The 17,173-nt window shown below is 43.5% G+C and overlaps 1 protein-coding gene across 2 annotated transcripts in view; it reads left to right on the top strand.

Annotated features, from left to right (window-relative positions):
- Nucleotides 1–8,079, top strand: part of KCMF1 (potassium channel modulatory factor 1) — a 72,723-nt gene extending 64,644 nt beyond the window's left edge. For both annotated transcript variants that reach the window (XM_048503719.1, XM_048503718.1), the window contains 3 exons: nt 1,767–1,941; nt 2,737–3,019; nt 5,906–8,079. In XM_048503719.1, the coding sequence (XP_048359676.1) occupies nt 1,767–1,941; nt 2,737–3,019; nt 5,906–6,167 (720 nt within the window). In that variant the 3' untranslated portion in view covers nt 6,168–8,079. The remainder of the gene's footprint in view (nt 1–1,766; nt 1,942–2,736; nt 3,020–5,905) is intronic.
- Nucleotides 8,080–17,173: the final 9,094 nt, after the last annotated feature.

Here is a 17,173-nt window from a genome sequence, read left to right as displayed (position 1 = left end):
ATTTTGGTTCCAGCAGCTCGATGGGCCAGCGGAACAGTGCTTGAACACTTCCTTATTGCATCGATAATAGAGAACAGAAATTGAGAGACTGCATGTTGTGGCGGTTAAGAGTGACAGCTCACATCTGGAGAACCAGGTTTGATTCCCCCGCTCTTCCACATGAAGCCTGCTGGGTGACCTTGGGATAGTCACAGTTCTCTCAGAATTCATTCAGCCCACATAGAGGCAGGTGATATTGAAACACTTCCTGATGCCTCTTGCCTTGAAAACCATGCTGGGGTTGCCATAAGTCACCTGTGACTTGATTGTGCTCATGTGCACACACACAAATGGGTGAATATGATGTTACTTTCTATAAAGGTGAAAGTTATTCTGACAGAATGGTCTGTCATTGTCAATCTAAAACAGGGATCAGTAGCTTTTTGTAATTAAAGAGCCAAACTACTCAAAATTTAGAGTATAAGAAAAGAAAGCCCATTTGTGTAACTGAAAATGTACAATTTAACATTACTGATAAATTGACATGTTGATCATACTCCATAGCTTTTATGCAATCCAAGTGTTGGGTGCAAGTCCAGTATTAGGAAGTTGCATGCACAAGGTGTCACAGTAAGTCACACAATTGTTTTAGTATCCTGGCATGAATGTGTACATTTTGATTTCTGGCATTTCTAGTGTATCACTCGCTAACTGTGAAGCATCTCCAAGAAGTCCTTTAATCCCATTAAAATTTTTGCGATTCCTTAATAGCCTATTAACTCCAGTATCCCACATACCATACCCATGTGTGTGAGCGAAGTGCTGTCAAGGCCCGGGCAACTTATGGCAACCCTGAGTAAGGGGCTTTCAAGGCAAATGAAAAGCAGAGATGATTTGCCATTGCTTTTCTCTGCAGAACCTTCCTTGGTGGTCTCTCTTCCAAGTACCAACCCTGCTTAGCTTCCAAGATCTGATGAGATCAGGCTACCCTATTGCCTTGCCTTCCTTCTCCAGTGAGAGGTCACCTCAATGAAGAGGGCTGATATTTTATAGGTTTTTTTCCCACAAGGCAGTGGATTGTGCTTCCCTCTGTGATACACCTCTGAAGACTTCCCTCTGTGATACACCTCTGAAGATGCCAGCCACAGAATGCAGGCGAAATATTAGGAACAAGATCCACCAGACCATGGCCACGCAGCCCAGAAAACCCACCAGAACCAGTGTGCAAGAAATGTTTAAGATTATACCTTGTCTCACCAAACAATAGAAGTGACCAAATACCCTTCTGCCTATGGAATGCTCTGTTTGTGGGTCTTCTCCTGAAGAGCCACGCCCACAGTGGAGCATCCCACACAAAAAGGGGAGGTGTTTGGTCACAATCGAGCTTCTGTCTTTCGTTGAGACAAGCTATAATAAAATGCAAAGCTTGAAAAGGAGACCATTAATCATTATTGGTCTGTTCTTTAGCCATGAAAGCCTATATTCATTCACCCTAACGCTGTTTGGATTGGGTGATACCAACCATGCCGCAAAAAGGGTTAACTGCCATGGGCATCTCTTGCATCACTGATGGTACGAAAAGAGGATGACGGAAGGTCACAAGCTGATCCAGACCTGGTTTTAAGCCCCAGAATTTTCTCTGTTGTATAACTTTGAATTTAAAAAAGGAACGCTGCACAGTTTTAGCAATTTTGCCCCAAATCCTAATGCTTGATTCTTCCAATACAGGTGTTTTTGTGTTAATAACTACATAGTGTGGCCCTTTTTTCCCTTAACTTACTGGTTACGATGAATCCAGCGGTGTTCGGCATGTACGTAGAATGTTTCACCCAGGCCGGGGTTTGGGTGGCCCTCGCGCACGTAGATCAAACATGCACTTTACTAGCAGTTCCACTGGTGGGTTTTCATCTTCACAGAGTTCATATTCTCCAAGCAATAGGGAAGCCATGGATCCTATAGCTGGTAAGCTTTATGAATATTTATAGTGCGGCACCATCTTTGTTATCTGGCATTGGTGGGGAATGTGGGTTGCTTTACACCACATTTGTTTGTTTCGAGACTTCCTCTCCTCCATATCCTGAGTGCCTCCTGCATGACCTCATTCAGTGGCTCGCGGGCTCATCTCTCCTCCCCCAACCCTGCCCCCTTCGTATTCCGAGGGCCTTTCTAGGCACCTTCACTCTTGGTCCAATCTTTGAGTCTCACTGTCTCTTCTCCCCACCCACTCTACCAATCAACCTGATCAACTGAGTTTCCCAGGCATTAAAAGAGCCAGATAACAAAGTCTGTACCTGTATTATTCTGCTGTGTTTCTAGTTGTGTATGTGGTTTGAACTAAAAGCAGGAGTATACGCAAATCACTTTTACACTCATCTCAACTTCTCTTGATTTCAGTTTAAATATTCATGTGTTTGTATTTTTACTTCCTATCAAATGGTTAAACGCTTTCGCATTTGAAGGAGTTGCCACCTTGAAAGATAGTCCTGTAACTTGTTGAAAAGCCCCCTTGTTTTTTTCCACCTCCTGAGTTGTTGTAGCAGTGGCTGTAGGTTAGGTTGAATAATAGTTAGGTCGCTGCAGGCTGAGAGCTAAGGACTGGGAATGTGTCTTGTTCATGTTTCATAACCATGGTAAATTAAAAATATGTTAGATGGTATTCTGGAGGCAGTTGACTGTGACAAGGAGTTTTTACAGTAATAATTAAATCCGTTCACAGAAGACTGACGCTTCCCCTCCGATTGTTTTTCACATTGACAGAGCTTTTATCTCAGTTGTCTGGTGTGAGGCGTTCTGCAGGGGGACAGCTCAATTCCTCTGGCCCTTCTGCGTCTCAGTTACAGCAGCTGCAGATGCAATTGCAGTTAGAACGGCAGCACGCACAGGCGGCACGACAACAACTGGAGACTGCACGCAATGCAACCAGGCGCACCAACACTAGCAGTGTCACCACCACTATAACACAATCGACAGCAACAGCCAACACATCTAATACAGAAAACAGTCAGCAGACTATCCAGAATTCTCAGTTCCTCCTTACCAGGTAATTCGTTTTAGAGGGGTGGGCACTGTTGCTGACCTTGCTTCTGATTTCATTTCAGGCTTGAAGCACCTCCGAGGGGCTTTCAGTTTACCCATTGGTCCGCTGTTTCATCATGGGGCCACCTGCCACCTACAGGCCCCACTGGGCAAAGGCCTCACCTGCTTTCCTGAATCACGGGATACATGTCAAAGAGCCCCATGTGACTCCCAAGCCACTGAGTGACTATCATTTTCCTGGGCTTTCACATTAGGGGCTGCTGCTTGTGTACACGGCTGACGCCCTTACTCTGTTCCCATCTTACTATTTATTTATTTATTTATTTTATTAGGCTTTTATACTGCCCCATCCCCGGAGGGCTCTGGGCGGTGTACAACATATTAAAATAACAATATAAGATAGTTAAACATTTAAAAGCAGCGATAAAACTTGAAATTTAATTTATGCAGTGGATCTCAGTAAATAAAAATTTAATTTAATTTAATTGGCGTCCAGTATTCCAGATTTAAAATTCCCTCTCCCCCGAGAAGGGAGGCATGGTGAGTCTCATTAGATGGTAGGTGGCCTAGGTGATAAGGCCACAAGGGGGGCACCGTTAGCGGCTGGTTCCTGCAAAGGCCTGGCAGAACAACTCCGTCTTACAGGCCCTGCGGAACTCCCCAAGGTCCCACAGGGCCCGGACAGCTGGAGGAAGAGTGTTCCACCAGGCCGGGGCCAGGGCTGTAAAGGCCCTGGCCCGTGTGGAAACAGACAGTTGGTTTGTCTCTTAAGAAAGGAGAAGCAGCAAGGAGAAATTCTGATCAGAGTGTAATACCAGTTGTAAAAGTATCTTTAACAGTGCCTCAGTGAACAATCATTTCTTCCACTTTCCCTGACATTTCAGGCATTCCATTTACTGAGAGGGGTCAGTATTCTTCATCTGTGTTGAGCTGTGATTTATTGTGCCTGCAAAATTAATTGTTGACTCCTGAAAAACTCGCCTGTAACTAGGCTGAAAAAAAACATGGCTCACATGGATCTGAAACTTACAATCTTTTCTGGCTGTTGTGGGTTTTCTGGGCTGTGTGGCCTTTGGCAAAGCATAACCATTATTTCACCTCAACAGTTATCTGTACCCCAAAGTCTTTATAATCGCAGAACAATACCACGTGAGGCGATAACTTCCATTTGCATAACCTTTCCGATGGCTTGCATTTGTAGCCGTAAAAATCTTAGACACCTTCAGACAATCTACTAAGCATATCAACAAAAAAAGATGGAAAAATAACACAAAGAACCTATTGAAGACCTGAGGTAACAGACATCAGTCCTAGGAATCTCAATTTATTATTACTTTTGACGGGAAAGGAATGCTATCTTGACATAAGAAAGGAAGCTTCAGAGAGTGTTAATGGTTTAGAGTAATGGATTTTGTAAAAAAGCTTCATGACACTGATCAGTTGATCAAGGCTTGTAGGAATAGGTGGAGAAACAAAAATATTACCTCTAGAAATAATTTGGCCCCCAAATTTGTCAAGCAAAGTTTTTCCGTGCGTAAAGGTAAGAGAGGGCCACTTGTGTTTTTTCCATTCACTCAAACATCCCAAGACCCAAAGCCGTGGCGTCAGAGATGGGATCCAGCAGGTTCTCACAGGTTCCCGAGAGTAGGTTACTAATTATTTGTGTGTGCCGAGAGGGGGTTTACTAATTGGTGATTTTGCCACGTGATTTTTGCCTTAGTTACGCCCCTCCTCTCAGCAGTAGCGCGCAGAACTTGAAGCAGTCTAGCAGGAGGTGCACCGGCGTGCGTGGCAGCCTACGCCTGCGTGCATTTGTTTCCCGCCCAAGGACCGGCGCAGCGGCTGTGTCCTTGCCACAGCCCCGCCCAGGAATGCCCACACACGCCCCAGTCGTGCCCCGCCCAGCCCCATTGGCTCTACGCCACAGTTTGAATCCCACCACCATGGGAACCTGTTACTAAAATTTTTGGATCCCACCACTGGTACTTTTTCCCTTTTGAAGTTTTTCTGTCGGTACAATTTAGGCAGCCCAATTTAGATGAGGGGGAGCTCTGTGGTGGTGGTGGGAGGCCTTCAGTGGAGCTCTGGGCAGTGCAGCAAGGGGGTAAAAGACCTGCTGCCTCCTAGAAAACCCTATTGAAAAAAGTGACTTACACCACATGTTTTCATGGCTTAAGTTACAGGCCTGCGCTGGGGGATTCTGGGGCTGAAAGCCCATTGGAAGCCTACTCCTATCCTCCCCAGCAACCACCCTGGTCTGCCCCCACCCATGCCAGCTTCTTCCTTTATGCTGATGCAGCTTTGGGGGTGGGAGCCTCTTCAGGGCTAGGCACCGTGAACCTCCACAGCACCCACCCACTGTCCTGTTTGTCCTCCCTGCCAGCGCAGGTGCCAGGCTGCTCCAGTAGCCCATTCCTCCGCCCTTCCCATCTGGATGGGACTGTAAGGCAGCAAGTAGTTGGACAGTTTTAACCTTATTCTGATGGTTTCAAATGACAGCCTGAAGGCTCTGCTATAAAAAAAAAAAAGGCACATTTGCTGGATCTGTGAGACTCTGGCAGACTGAGAATGTTCTGGCGCTGGGTTGAGTGAGTAGCATGGAAGGAACATTGAAGTGCCTGGGTGACCTATGCAGGAAAGCCACTGAGTGCCGTTGCATCTATCCGCTGTACCTCAGGCCTGGAGGTACGAGCTCAGATATTTGTGACTCCTTGTTCTCAGCAGAGACTAGGGGAAGAGTGCCAAAGGATGAGGAGTGAGGGTGGCAGAAATTCTCTTAAATATTTGAAGATTTCTGAACTCTCAAACGTGCCCAGGGTTTACGTCTTAATTGACTCGCGCAGCAGACTCCCCAGCCATTGATCCTCTTGCGTCTCCTTTCCCTTTGTAGGTTGAACGACCCCAAGATGTCGGAAGCCGAGCGTCAGTCAATGGAGAGCGAGCGGGCCGACCGCAGTCTGTTTGTCCAAGAGCTTCTACTGTCCACTTTGATGCGGGAAGAAAGCTCCTCCTCTGATGAGGACGAGCGCGGGGAGGTGGCCGATTTTGGTGCTATGGGCTGTGTAGATATTATGCCTTTAGATGTTGCTTTAGAAAATCTAAATTTAAAAGAGAGTAATAAAGGAAACGAGCCTCCTCCACCTCCTCTTTGATGACATCCCACTTCGCAGACAATGTCCTCTGTGCTGTATTTGCCAATGAAAGTGGACGACAACTATCTTGGGTTTGTTTTGGTGATTGTAATTTCAGGTCTGTCACTCTTGTTACATTGTGTACATTCAAAGGAAGAGAGAGAGAGAGAGAGAGAAAAAAAAGATATATATGATAATCATTTCCACTTAAAATAATTTTTACTTCTAGCAGGTAAATGTAGGTTGCAGCGCAGAGGAGAGACTCCTCTGTGCCCTGTACTTTTGACATGCAAAAAAGGCTCTCCTAATACTCCACATTCAAACTGAAGACGAAAAAAAAAATGAAATCTCTAATGAAGCTGCTGTGTGTATTTATGAATATTAATGAATAAAAACTGCTTGGATGGTTTACCTTTACTGCATGAGGTTTTTTGCAGCGTGCATGAGTTTTAGTGACCTTGTCATTTAAAACGAGAATTTAAATACAAGGAGTAAAACTATAAACAACACCTTCCCCCTCCCCCACCAAAAAAAAAGCTTTCCCATTATTCAAAGGTTACAATACCAAGTTAGTGCTCGCTTAGCAGCGTGTGGCCATCGAGTAGCTTTTGAATAATGTCTGTCGGTCCCCACCTTTTTTTGTCCGTGCTGTGTTGGCACGTCGCGCAAGCTCTTCAGTGGGACAGCTTGTCGTTTTCCAGGGTGTGGCGTTTTGCTCAGTGTGACCCTTGTGTTGCTCTCTTTAACCATCACGACATCCACGTGGAGTTTCAGCCTGCTTTATTTGCATCTCGGGGAGGCACAAAAGTGAGGCCGATGCCAAAACCTTCTTGCAAAGGAGGGGGGGAGGGCTTTTGTGTGCCCTTTAATCAAAATACTTGTTCAATTTTGTTTTTAAGTTTTTTTTCTTTTTTTTTTCCAGGTTGTTAAGCAAAAAAAAAAAAATTCAAACTGTTAAACATGTTTTTATTCAGGTGTAGATGATTCATTTATTCATTGTCTTAAAAGAAAACGAAAGTTTAACCTGAATTATGTTGTCTTAGTTTTAAAGCCTTCACAGTCTCGATCATATGTTTTTTGAGTTATTTATGTATTTGCTTCCTAGTTTGCAGAGACTTGTCAGTATCTGGAGAGCGCGAGGGAGATGACTTCCCAAAACTTTTGTCAATATATTACAACTGCATTCTTAATGCTAAACTCTGGCACCTTTTTATTTATTATTTCTTCTTGATTTTTTTTTTCTGGCATAAAGTTAAAAAAAAAAGAAGCCTTTTAATTGAATCATGCCACCTACATGCCTATATTATTAATCCTGTATGTATAAAAATGTACAGTGTTTTTGTGCATAGACTTTCATAATAGCCCCAAGGCAAAGACAGTGGGGGTTTTTTTGAGTTTTTTTGGGGGGGAGAGGGAGGGAGGGGATGTAAAGTTAGACTATAAAGACAAAATTGCACACAGCTTCTGATAAATTTAAACTAGGCTTAGACCATTATCATGTTTCTCTCTAGTTTTTTTCCACTGTGCTCACCCTTCTTTTTCCTTTCTGCCTTCCCATTTCCACATTACAGACATCTTAGAGTAAAATTACAGACTTGAACAAGCAGGCGGGGTTTTCACAGACCTAAATGCGGATGCTTATATAAAATGGCAAAAAAACCCCGACCCCAGGTTTTTGTTTCTGACTTGTGATTTCTCTTTAAAATACAATCCTAGACTCGTTTTCTTTTTAGTCTCTGCAATGGAATGTTCTAAAGGGGAGGGAGGGGATTTTACACCTGCCCTCTGGTTACCTTGGGAGTTTAACCGGGAGGGGATTTTTTTTTTTATTGTTGAGGAATTTTCAAAACCAGTTTTCAAGCTGTAGTCTTTTCAAACACATCTGCACATTACAATACGACACACAGTTCAATAAAGCATTTTCAAGACTGTTGCTTAGTTGATTTTTCTTTGGTGTCGGCGTGTTATGCAGACAAATTGCTTCCAGGCGTTTTCTCCCCGTGACGTTTTACGGAGGCTTTTGCTGGAGAAGTCCTTGGCCGATTACGTCCACGCTCCGATGTGTATTTCAATGCTAAAGGTTTGTCCGTTTTGTAAAAACTGGGGCTTCCTTCAGTCCTAACTATGTTACATGACCGTGAGTGACTTATCCTTTTCTGAGCTGCCAACAACTATCCCCCTGTGAAATCACTGGAGATCAGAGTTTTAGACTGCAGTATTTGGAACAACGTGCCCTGGAACCCCTCTGTGGTAAAGTCTCCAATTGCTCCGGACACTTACTCTGAAATGAAGCGCACAGTGGATGGGCTGAGAGTTGTATTTAAAGTGCGCCGAAGTGGCCTTTTTCCTTAGTGAAAGTTAGAACCAGGTTTCATCTTCTGTTAGAGCAGGTGCTTGGTTTCATTTAGTGAGTTTGTAGGGATTCTTGTTTGTGTGTTTGTTTAGAATAGTATGGCAGGAGACACTCCTTCAGGTACCTTGTCCTCAAGCAGTTTAGGCCCTGGGCCTTAAAGGTAAGAACTATCACTCTGAATTATGCCTGGAAACAGATGGATAGCCAGTCAGCACTGGGGTAATGTAATCCCAGTGACCAACCCAGCAGCAGTTTCGATGCTATGTTTTGAACCAGTTGGAAGTTTTTAAAACAGTTTTAAAGGCAGCCCAACGTACAGTGCATTGAAGTACCCTGATATGATCAGAACATCGATGGTTGTGGCTAGATCATGCTTTTTAAGGAACAGCGAGCTGATAAAAGGTGCAGTGTGCTATGGGGTGACCTAAGCCTCTGGCCACAAACTATGAACCTGCTTATCAGGGGTAGTGCAACCCTCTCCACTGGCAAACAGCACCTTTGTCATCACTGGAACGAGCTTCAATTTATTAAGCCTCTATCCTGTTACCTTCTCCAGGCACCTATTTAGGACTTTCACAGCCACACCTGGCTTAGCTGCTAAGAAGCAATAATGCTGAATGTCATCTACATATTAGTGGTGTCTCATTCTGAATCCTTGGATGATCTTTTCCAGCAGTTTCATGTAACGTTAGCATGGAGGAATACGACGAACCCTGCAGGACCCCGTAACATAAATGCCGGGGCTGAGCTGCAGTTCCCCCAGAACCGCCTTCTGGAACTGATCAAGTAGGGATGGGACTGCCAAAGCGCCGTACCGCCCACTCCCAGTTTTAGGCTTGGCTCCACTGAAGCATTTTTGCTGATAGAAACTCATAAAGGGAGAGTTGCTTCCTTTGAGAGGGGTAGATAAGGAGGACATGCTTCCAGGGATGAAGATGACTATCCAAAAGGTAACTATAAAAAAAAGTTTCCCCTTCAGTCGTGTCCGACCCTGGGGTACCAGTGCAAGCAGTGATTTCATAGGCAAGCTGTTTTTGTGGGGTAGTTTGCCATTGCTTTCCCCAGCTATTCTTTACCTGCTAGCTATGTGCTAGATACTCATTTACCGACCAAGGAATGGCTGGCTGAGTTGACCATGAGCCAGCTGCCAGGATATCTAGCCCACAGGGGGCTCAAACTCCTGACCGTGTGAGCGGCAGTGCAAGCACTTAACCACTGTGCCACGCAGCTCCTTCCCCTAGAAGCCCAACGTAAACTAAATGGTCAATGTGGCAAATGAAAAAGTAGCTGAAAAGGCATGCTTGTGAGCCCTTGTCCACTGTCCCTTTTAAAGAGAAGGATCCTCCCAGTGTGCCACTGCCATAGATGACCTTGGAACACAGGTTCATACTGGTAGGTACAGGCCTACATGTGTTTGGGACCAGCTGACTAAAGTCTTTGGAGTTCCAAAACAGCACATTCAGTTTGAGAACAGAAACAAAAGCTAGGGAAGTTGATAAAACTCTGGCTTAGTGCATTTGTTGTGGTCACTGCATTAGGAACCAGCAGAGGATCCTAAAACAGTCTGCAAGGGCAGTCCCATGTGAAATGTTTTGCTGTGATCTAAGCCGGATATTAAGTGTACGTTAGGTCAAAAATTGCTGCAGCAACCAAATGAACTTGAGCTTTGAAAATCATGTTCTCTTTTGGTACATCAACCGCAAAATTCGAACGAAAATAATTAGAAACCACAATGATAATCACAAAACAATTAAAAATTGCAAGGAAATGCAGTATGCCAAAAAAAATCATTACAAGAAGTCATAACTCAATTTTAGCATTTGTAATCATTGGCAGAGTCCTAGATCCTCCATGTAAATGGACTTATTTGAAGTCTGAGCTGGTTAACTGTATCCAGTGCTGGGATTCATCTGGTTCGCACCGGCAGAACCAGTTGTTAAAATGGTGCTTGTAAACAACCAGTTGTTAAATTAGTTGAATCCCACCACTGACTGTATCCCAACACTCATCTAGGGCAGCAGTATCATCCGTATGTAACTTTCCCTTCATGAACAGCTCTGGTCCTCTTCAAGCATTTGCCCAGGAGTTAACTGAATGCCTACAGGAGGAAGTGGGATAATTCATCCTCTGACATCCATTCATTCAGCCTAATACAGTGGTGGCGAACCTATGGCACGGGTGCCAGAGGTGGCACTCAGAGCCCTCTCTGTGAGCACGCATGCACAGATTTGTCATGGGGGGGCCAAAAATTGCCCCCCACACACACACATCTAGGCTGGCCTGGGCCACTAGGCATGACATGTAGGTAACCCTGTTAAGTGCTGTTAAACCCCACTGATTTTCATGCGAAGAACTAAAGCACAATCCTTTACCTGGGAGTAAGCTCGGTTGCTGGTAATGGGGCTTGCTTCTAAACCCTCCTAGGGTCGTGATTCACCCATTCGAAGTATTGCACGATTGCTTCAAAGCAAAGCCACCGACTACCACCAAGCTTACTCCCAAGTAATGTGCGCCTTGGAGCCAACCGTTTTTTCTAAACTAAAACCTCAGTATTCAGGTTAAATTGCCGTCTGGGCACTTTGCGATAAAAAAAGTGGGTTCTGGGTTGCAGTTTGGGCACTCGGTCTCGAAAAGGTTCACCGTCACTGGCCTAATACAAGGATGTCTATATGTGGGCACTTGTACACATCTAGCTGGTTACTACTGACTTTCACTTACGAATGCACAGATTAATATCTGGTTTTGGAGTTGTCAACATTTGATGAAATGGGCGATGGTTTGCAAAAGCTTTTGCTACAATTCATTTGTTAGTCTTTAAAAAGTGCTGTTTTTAATTTGCCAGTCAGGGAAATTATCTGTCCTTTTGTATTGTCGAAGGCTTTCATGGCTGGAATCACTGGGGTGTTGTGTGGTTTCCAGGCTGCATGGCCATGTTCTAGTAGCCTTTTCTCCCGAAGCTTCGCCTGCATCTGTGGCTGGCATCTTCAGAGGATCTGATAGTAGTAAAGCAAGTGGAGTATATATACCTGTGGAATGTCCAGGGTGGGAGAAAGAATTATTTGCCTGTTAACAAGTGTAAAGGGTGCAATTAGCAAGCTTGATTTTGCATGTGTTGGGTGGGATCCACCCATTTAGCATGTGAGTAACCATGAAGAGAGCATAATCAATTAGTGAGGGCATCTGCATTGTAGTAGTCCGGCCTTTTGTTTGTTGATTGATTTTGGTAGTTTTCTTAGGGCCCAGAACATTAAACTTATTAATTTCTTTGGGTTATTATTTTTTCACTTGAAAACAGCAGCGTCTTTAAAAAAAAACTAAGGGTTTCCCTAACTTTTTTGGGGGATCTGAAAGTCCTGCAGTGTTGTAGTATGGGAGAGTTTTCAGAAAGCAATACTGGCTGCAAGGCTACGTTCGATAGTGAGCTAGACAAAAAGAAAACCAGAGGCCCTTTAGAACTTGTGAATACAGAGTTATACTCAGACTGAAGGACTGTTTTAGATGTCATAAGTATTAGCAGCTGCCTGAATCTTGGTGAAAACTCTCCCACTATGTCTGTGTCACCTTCTCACTTTGTACCGTTGTAAAATCTTCATTGCATTATCTAAAAATCCTGATTATATTAGCCCACGAGGAGGTCTTCTGGGTATCACAGAATTTTCAGGGTTCTTTTGAAAATACATGAACATAAGAACATAAGAACTAGCCCGCTGGATCAGACCAGAGTCCATCTAGTCCAGCATTCTGCTACTCGCAGTGGCCCACCAGGTGCCTTTGGGAGCTCACATGCAGGATGTGAAAGCAATGGCCTTCTGCTGCTGCTGCTGCTCCTGAGCACCTGGTCTGCTAAGGCATTTGCAATCTCAGATCAAGGAGGATCAAGATTGGTAGCCATAGATTGACTTCTCCTCCATAAATGTGTCCAAGCCCTTTTTAAAGCTATCCAGGTTAGTGGCCATCACCACCTCCTGTGGCAGCATATTCCAAACACCAATCACACGTTGCGTGAAGAAGTGTTTCCTTTTATTAGTCCTAATTCTTCCCCCCAGCATTTTCAATGAATGCCCCCTGGTTCTAGTATTGTGAGAAAGAGAGAAAAATTTCTCTCTGTCAACATTTTCTACCCCATGCCTAATTTTATAGACTTCAATCATATCCCCCCTCAGCCGTCTCCTCTCCAAACTAAAGAGTCCCAAACGCTGCAGCCTCTCCTCATAAGGAAGGTGCTCCAATCCTTCAATCATCCTCATTGCCCTTCTCTGCACTTTTTCTATCTCTTCGATATCCTTTTTGAGATGTGGCGACATGGACACATCCCAGAAAATTGAAGTGATGGTAGTACTCATTAAAGTACTGATATCAAGTTGTTCATAAGTAAATCTCACCTGATACACATTCGTCGTGGTTTAGGCATGACTGCCTTGTAGCAGATTGCATCACACTTTTGGTTCCCCACATAATTTTTAATACGAATGATATAAATCTAATAAATAAAGGTAACATCAAATTATCTGCCGTAACTTGAAATTTATTTAGGGCTGTCTCAAGTTAGTGATTTCCTGGAGTACTCTTTAATATGCGAGGCATATGAAGAACTTGCCTGCCAGTAGCTTAACATTCACCAGACATGAAAATGTATCTCTATACAAAGTCAAACAACATCACATCATTCATTGATGGTAGAACGGAGAAGTGGAGGAGGATCTTGTTAACTACAAGGAAGCAGCAAGTGAGACCCATCTGGGGTAAGTTTGTTCTCTCTATGCAAGTATTAAAAAAAACCTGGACAGTGCGAAAGGGTTCTTGGCTCCTAGCCCATGACTCTGCAGCCTGTTAGGCAGTTCTGCTGATCAATAAAAGAACAGGATGTTTTGTTTTTATGGCTTGTGTAGAAATTAATGGACACTGGTTCTTTTAAAAGCCATCAGCATGATTGGTTGGCTTTCCTCTTCCAAGCTTGTCTACGAAATTCCTTGACATAAAAGAGAACTTCCATAGAAAACTAATTCAGGGAGAATGGCTGAAGTGTAACATAACTGGGAAGCTGCTGCTGTTACTATTTGTCCCTGCAGGGCAGAGTCCTTTTACCAACACTCTTGGCGAGTGGTACACCTTTGTGTTTTGTGGTGGTGAATGCAGAATTTTGCCAGATGAGAAAAAGCACTTCTGCATTCAGTTCTTTTTCTTCTTGGAGTGAATTTTCTATTATGCAGCAGATTTTATCTCCTGCGTTGTTATTGGAAGTGTTCTTTTATGTCCTTTTTACATTCTGTCACCTTTATTGGTTTTATATTTGTTACCAACTCTACCCTCAGGATTTAAAAAAAAGGGGGAAGGGTGCTTTATTGCGGGAATTGCAGTTTTAAATCTAATTGTATAATTTTAATTGTATATATTGTTGTGCATTGCTCCAAGCCCCACTCGTTGGGGGAAAGCGGCTTAAAAATTGAGTAATTGAATTAAATAATTTGCATTGGATGCCTGTATCCCATCACTTCACAGAAATGGCTGTTGTGGATTTTCCAGGCTCTGTGGCCACGGTCTGATGTTTTAGCTCCTAACATTTTGCCCATATCTAGGGCTGGCATCTTCAAAGACATATCATGAAAAACCCACAACCACCAGTTGATTTTGTTGGTGTAAGTCTTCACTAATACTCCACAGAAGGTTAATAAGGAATACTTACATCTTTTAAAAATATAGAGAAAGCAATCTGCTAAATTCAAATCCTCATTCTAGGTTTTGTGATTGTCTGGTAAACGACATCAAATATGTGCTCTTCTTGATTTATAACAGGGAAAAGGCTGAACTTGCAAGTTCCCATTTTGAACCTCTCCAAAGCAAACTTTGGGCAATTTCAAATTATATACCTATGCTGTGATACCATAGCAACATACCTTTGGCTGAACTAACAGATCTGTACTCCAGAACTTGAACCTACTGTTGGATAAGTAGGCTCTGGCCAGGAGTGCATTTTACCAGCTGAAACTTGTTCGCCAGTTGCCGGGCAGAAAAGATCTGGCCACTTTGGACATGCCCTGGTTACATCTACATCAGATTACTGAAATGTGTTCTACCTGAGGCTACCCTTCAAAGGTATTCAGAAACTGCAATTGGTGATTGTCAGTTTGACATCTGTTCCTGGTAAATTAGTAGAATCTATCATTAAAGATAAAATTATAAAACATGTAGAAAAGCAAGACCTGCTGAGAAAGAGTCAGCATGGCTTTTGCAGAGGCAAATCCTGTCTTACAAACTTACTAGAGTTCTTTGAGGGTGTAAACAGGCATGTGGACAGGGGTGAACCGGTGGACATTGTCTACTTGGATTTCCAAAAGGCTTTTGACAAAGTTCCTCACCAGAGACTGTTGAGAAAACTCAGCAATGAAGGAATAAGAGGGGAAGTCCTCCTATGGATTAAAAACTGGTTGAGAAACAGGAAACAAAGAGTGGGTGTAAATGGGAAGTTCTCACAATGGAGAGATGTCGGGAGTGGTGTCCCCCAAGGATCCGTTTTGGGACCAGTGCTCTTTAACTTATTCATAAATGACCTGGAAGTAGGGGTGGGTCACAGACCAGGAAAGGGATTTAGGCGTCTTAGTTGATAGTTCCATGGGAATGTCAACTCAATGCATGGCAGCTGTGAAAAAGGCTATGCTGGGGATCATTAGAAAAGGAATTGATAATAAAACTGCAAAGATTGTCATGCCCTTATATAAAGCAGTGGTGCAACCGCACTTGGAGTACTGTGTCCAGTTCTGGTCGCCGCATCTCAAAAAGGATATTGAGGAGATAGAAAAAGTGCAGAGAAGGGCAACAAGGATGATTGAGAGACTGGAGCACCTTCCCTATGAGGAGAGGCTGCAGCGTTTGGGACTCTTTAGTTTGGAGAGGAGGCGGCTGAGGGGGGATATGATTGAAGTCTACAAAATTATGCATGGGGTAGAAAATGTTGACAGAGAGAAATCACAATACTAGAACCAGGGGGCATTCATTGAAAATGCTGGGGGGAAGAATTAGGACTAATAAAAGGAAACACTTCTTCACGCAACGTGTGATTGGTGTTTGGAATATGCTGCCACAGGAGGTGGTGATGGCCAGAATGTTCACTGAAATAGGTTGAAGGGACCACATCAGTCTGATCTTGGCCCATCTATGTTGGTTCCCAATCTGTTCCTGGGCCCAATTCAAGATGGTGACGTGGACTTTCAAAGCTTTATTTTGACTTGTGAATAGCATACCTAAAGCATACCTACCTATCTTCCAAGGCTGTGCTCTGGGTTTCCCCACCTCCCAAGATGTGGGGAGCATGGACTACTCATTTGTCCCAATCTATCACTGTCTTCTGCCAGCATATAAAGATTTACAAATATTTTAGCTGGCGCACCCTGAGCAATCTTTCCTTCCTGACCCATACTTTGATGGCTGTTTTTACATGTGTAATTTAGTTTCGGTTTTAATTAATGCTTTGTTTTTGATAATCACCTTAGTGGCCTTTTTGGAGCATTTGGAAAATTTTGCGAGTAAATAATAAAATAAATATCTGACCAAGTCAGTTCCCAGTTGGCCATACTGATGTTATTTTACAGTAGTGGGCCATCTACATTAGAAAAAACAACAACCCAATCCATACCATGATCATGCATGTGGCACGCAAGGGTTTCACTCAGATACAATCTACACTCAAGTAGGCTGGAGGGATTCACCTGTAAATAAATAATTGCTTTCATTTCAAAATATACCATTGGAATATGCCATTGGTTGCCCTGAAATGCACATTTTTCAGTAGGCTGGTGCATTGTATGATGTACCCTAGTTTTGTTTTGTTTCCTGGACCAAAGGTTAATTTTGGAGGAGAGTGACATCCCCAGCAGTGAGAATATATCGTCAGTAATTCATCTGATGAATTGGTATTGCAAGATATTTGTGCAGCAGAACTAACTTGCAAAACTGGTTTACCCAAGAAGCTGCAGATGGACAAAATGAACTACTGTGTATACACTATGAGCAATGATAGCTTATTATCCTCCATCTTCCTGGAAAAAGAAAAGCTCTACATGACTGCTCATTCCAATAGTCTGAACACTGAACTTTTCAAGTGCCTAAATCACCACATAAGTCATTCCGGATGGTGGTCAAGGGTTGCTTCACACCTTACAGCAAAAGATGAGCTTCCAGACTCAACATCTGCAGAGCATTAATGTGTCTGCAGACACATGACAAAAAGACCCGGCCAATGGCAGGTTCTGGTTGGTGTTTCTTTCATGCCCTGACTTGGATGCCCAGACCAGCTGGATCTCATCAGATCTCAGAAGCAAAGTAGGGCCAGTCCTGGGAAGTTCTGCCTCACCTCCCTGGGAAGGGAAGTGCTACGTCACAAACCTTTTGGAATTCTTTGGGAAAGCGAATAAGCACGAAGGTAACAGTGACCAGGAAGACATTACATACCTGGATTTTTCGTAAGGCTTTTAACAAGACACGTCACTAAAGACTCCTGAGAAAACTTTGAAGTGAAGGGATAAGAGGATAGGTTCTCTTATGGATCAAAACTGAGGAAATGATAGAAAGCAAAGAGTATGAATAAATGGACAATTCTCACAATGGAGGGAAATGAACAGTGGGGTCCCAAAAAGACCAATATTAGGACCAGTACTATTTGATTTGTTCATGAATGATC

Source organism: Sphaerodactylus townsendi, linkage group LG07 (genome assembly GCF_021028975.2).
Source record: "Sphaerodactylus townsendi isolate TG3544 linkage group LG07, MPM_Stown_v2.3, whole genome shotgun sequence".
NCBI classification, from domain to species: Eukaryota; Metazoa; Chordata; class Lepidosauria; order Squamata; family Sphaerodactylidae; genus Sphaerodactylus; species Sphaerodactylus townsendi.
Note: the sequence above shows the minus strand (reverse complement) of the source record. Positions and strands in the feature narration are given on the sequence as shown.